At 53.6% G+C, this 2,785-nt stretch overlaps 1 protein-coding gene across 1 annotated transcript; it reads right to left on the bottom strand.

Moving 5' to 3' along the window:
- Positions 1-629: 629 nt before the first annotated feature.
- Positions 630-2,732, bottom strand: LOC105564635. The gene has a single exon (XM_012017166.1). It carries the CDS (start codon positions 2,730-2,732, stop codon positions 630-632), a length of 2,103 nt encoding a protein of 700 aa, XP_011872556.1.
- Between the last annotated feature and the right edge of the window lie 53 nt (positions 2,733-2,785).

Here is a 2,785-nt window from a genome sequence, read left to right as displayed (position 1 = left end):
AGGTTCTGCATAAAAATCTTCGCGGCAGCGGTGACGGGTGTGACCCAACCCAGCGGATCGTACAACTTAGCGATAGTGGACAGAATCGCGCGCTTGCTGTTCGGCTCAGCGCTATCAAGTACAACCTTAAAGTGAAAAGCATCGCGTGATGGATTCCACGCGATGCCGAGCACCTTGACCTTATCGTCAAGTGCGAGAGGCAGATCACAAGCCAATCCGTGATTGGAAGGGTCGATATCTTCGAGAAGCTCCGGAGAGTTACTAGCCCACTTCCTCAGCTCGAACCGACCACAATGCAGCAATGCGACGAGCTGACGCCGTCGCTCACGCAACGAATCGAGCTGGTGGTCGTCGAAGAGAATATCGTCGACATAGATTTGATCCTGCAGAATGGGCACGGCAAGTGGAAAGCGATACCCGTCGTCTTCGGCGAGGCACTTCAGCGTGCGAAGCGCTAGATACGGAGCACACTTCATCCCGTATGTAACCGTCATAAGTTGATAGTCAAGAGGTGCACCGGACGAGTCCGGCTGCCACAAAATTCGTTGGAAGTCCCTATCACGCTCGTCGATTAAAATCTGGCGGTACATCTTAGCGATGTCCGCAGAATACACGAATTGGAACAATCGCTACTGCAGCAGAATGGCGGGCAAGTCCGTCTGCAACTTCAGGCCCGCGAGCAGGTGATCGTTCAAGGAGGACCCGTTACTCGTGATGCAGGACGCGTTAAAAACGACGCGCAAATGAGATGTCGCACTATCACTTCGAAATACCGGATGATGAGGGATATAGAGAATTTGATTCGACGCCGCGTTCTGCTCCGGAACTTGGCGCATATGCCCGAGGTCTTCGTACTCGCGCATGAACGCTGTGTATTCGCGTTTCAAATCCGGCTGCGACGCGAAACGACGTAAAAGAGAGGTAAGTAGGCGCTCCGCGGATCGCCTAGATTGTCCAACGTCAATCGGATGACCCGCACGGAATGGCAGACGAACAATGTACCGTCCATCTGACGATCGAGAGTGTGAGCTGCGAAAGTGCCGCTCGCATTGCTCTTCCTCCGGAGAAGGAACGTGAGCATACGGAATTTCCTCGATCTCCCAGAACCGGTTGATTTCACGGCTCAATGCCTGCGACGGACTGCAATGATGAACCGTGAGATGGAGGTTATCTGAGGAGGAGGGTGGACCGACAGAGAGAGGACCAGAAATGATCCACCCGAAGATGGAATTTTGCGCAATTGGCTCTCCAGGGCGGCCCCTTTTAACTCCGTCGAGAATGATCTCCCCGTAGAGATCCGCTCCTATTAATATGTGGATCGGATCAGAGCTAGTAGGATCAGTGTCCGCCCAGACAAGATTCGAGATATGCGAAAGATTCGAGAAGTCCGACCGGCGTTTCGGAGCATATGAAGTCAAGGAGTCAAGAATGAGGGCCGTAGTTGATAACAACGGAGCTACAGCGTCGCGAGGAGAGATTGAGATGTCCGCGGCGTGTCTCACGGATCCGAGTTTGACGCCGCCTACGGCCGAAATGGTAGTCGGCATCCGTATGCGCTTTGCTCGGAGAGTCTGTGCCAGTGACTCGGAAATGAACGTCGCCTCTGAGCCCTGATCAATGAGAGCTCTCAATACGATAGAACGCCCAGAGGATACACTGATCTTAACGCGCGCGGTCGCGAGGAGTACGTGAACCCGATCGCGAGTCGTCGCGGACGCGAGCAGTGACGTTACATCATTGGACGCAGCGCTCGGTTGCGCGGACTGCGTTGCAAGCGCGAGGGATGAGACGACACTCGAGGCAGAATCCGAGTCCACATGGAGTAGTGTATGATGTCGCTTCTGGCAAGAGCGACAAGTATACTGGCTTTTGCAGTCTTGTACAGTATGAGCGGCGCTCAGGCAGTTGAAACACCGCTTGAGGCGCTTGACAGTTTCTCGGCGTTGAGTCGGACTCTGCTCGGTGAACTTTACGCATGCGCTAAGATAATGACGGGCCTTGCACAGGGGGCACGCCGTCGTCGCGGTGGCCGACGCATTTGCCACATGAACGCGAGGATTCGTTGTCTTCGTTGGTTTCGCTGCCGCCGCGGGACTGCTGTCTTCGAGCGCGCGAATACGAGTGGCGAGAAAGCGCGTGAGCTCCTCGTATGTCGGAGGGGTTTCCGCGTCGCTTGTCTTTAAATTCCATGACTTCCGAGTAGAAGGGTCCAATTTTTGCGATAACAAATGAACAAGAAAGTCGTTCCAAAGATCACTTGGTGTACGATTGAGGCCTTTCAGTGACGCGACGGCAATATTAATTTTGTCGCAGAGAGCCTGCAACTCGGAGGCGGACTCACGAGCGACTCCGGTTAATCCCAGCAAGGACGAGAAGTGAGATGCAATGAGGCGCCGTTTATTTTCAAAACGAGTCGTTAAGGCGCTCCAAGCAATGTTGAAGTTATCTGATGTCACCGCGATATTGCTAATACTATCAAGGGCTCGACCCTTTAAGGAAGACGCGAGGTAGTGCATGCGCGCGAAGTCACTAAGAGACTTATTCTTAATGATCAGAGCGGTAAATCGGTCGCGAAAGTTTTCCCACTCGGCATAATTCCCGTCGAACGGCGGTAGGCGAATTTGCGGAAGCTGCGACATAGAGAGCGCAGAAGTGTCGGGACGCGAGATGCTAGAATCGAGAGACTGATTGGCGCTTACGACCGGTTCGAGTTCCTCGAGAGCTTCCGTCATGTAGTCCCAGGTTGATTGGAAGGTGTCTTCGGTGTTGTCGAAGTAGTCGGATT

This window comes from Vollenhovia emeryi, unplaced genomic scaffold (genome assembly GCF_000949405.1).
Source record: "Vollenhovia emeryi isolate VEMERY1.0 unplaced genomic scaffold, V.emery_V1.0 DF943877.1, whole genome shotgun sequence".
NCBI classification, from domain to species: Eukaryota; Metazoa; Arthropoda; class Insecta; order Hymenoptera; family Formicidae; genus Vollenhovia; species Vollenhovia emeryi.
Note: the sequence above shows the minus strand (reverse complement) of the source record. Positions and strands in the feature narration are given on the sequence as shown.

Coding starts and splice junctions, on each gene's coding strand:
- LOC105564635 (XM_012017166.1), bottom strand. CDS start 2,732: ATGACGGAAGCTCTCGAGGAACTCGAACCGGTCGTAAGCGCCAATCAG.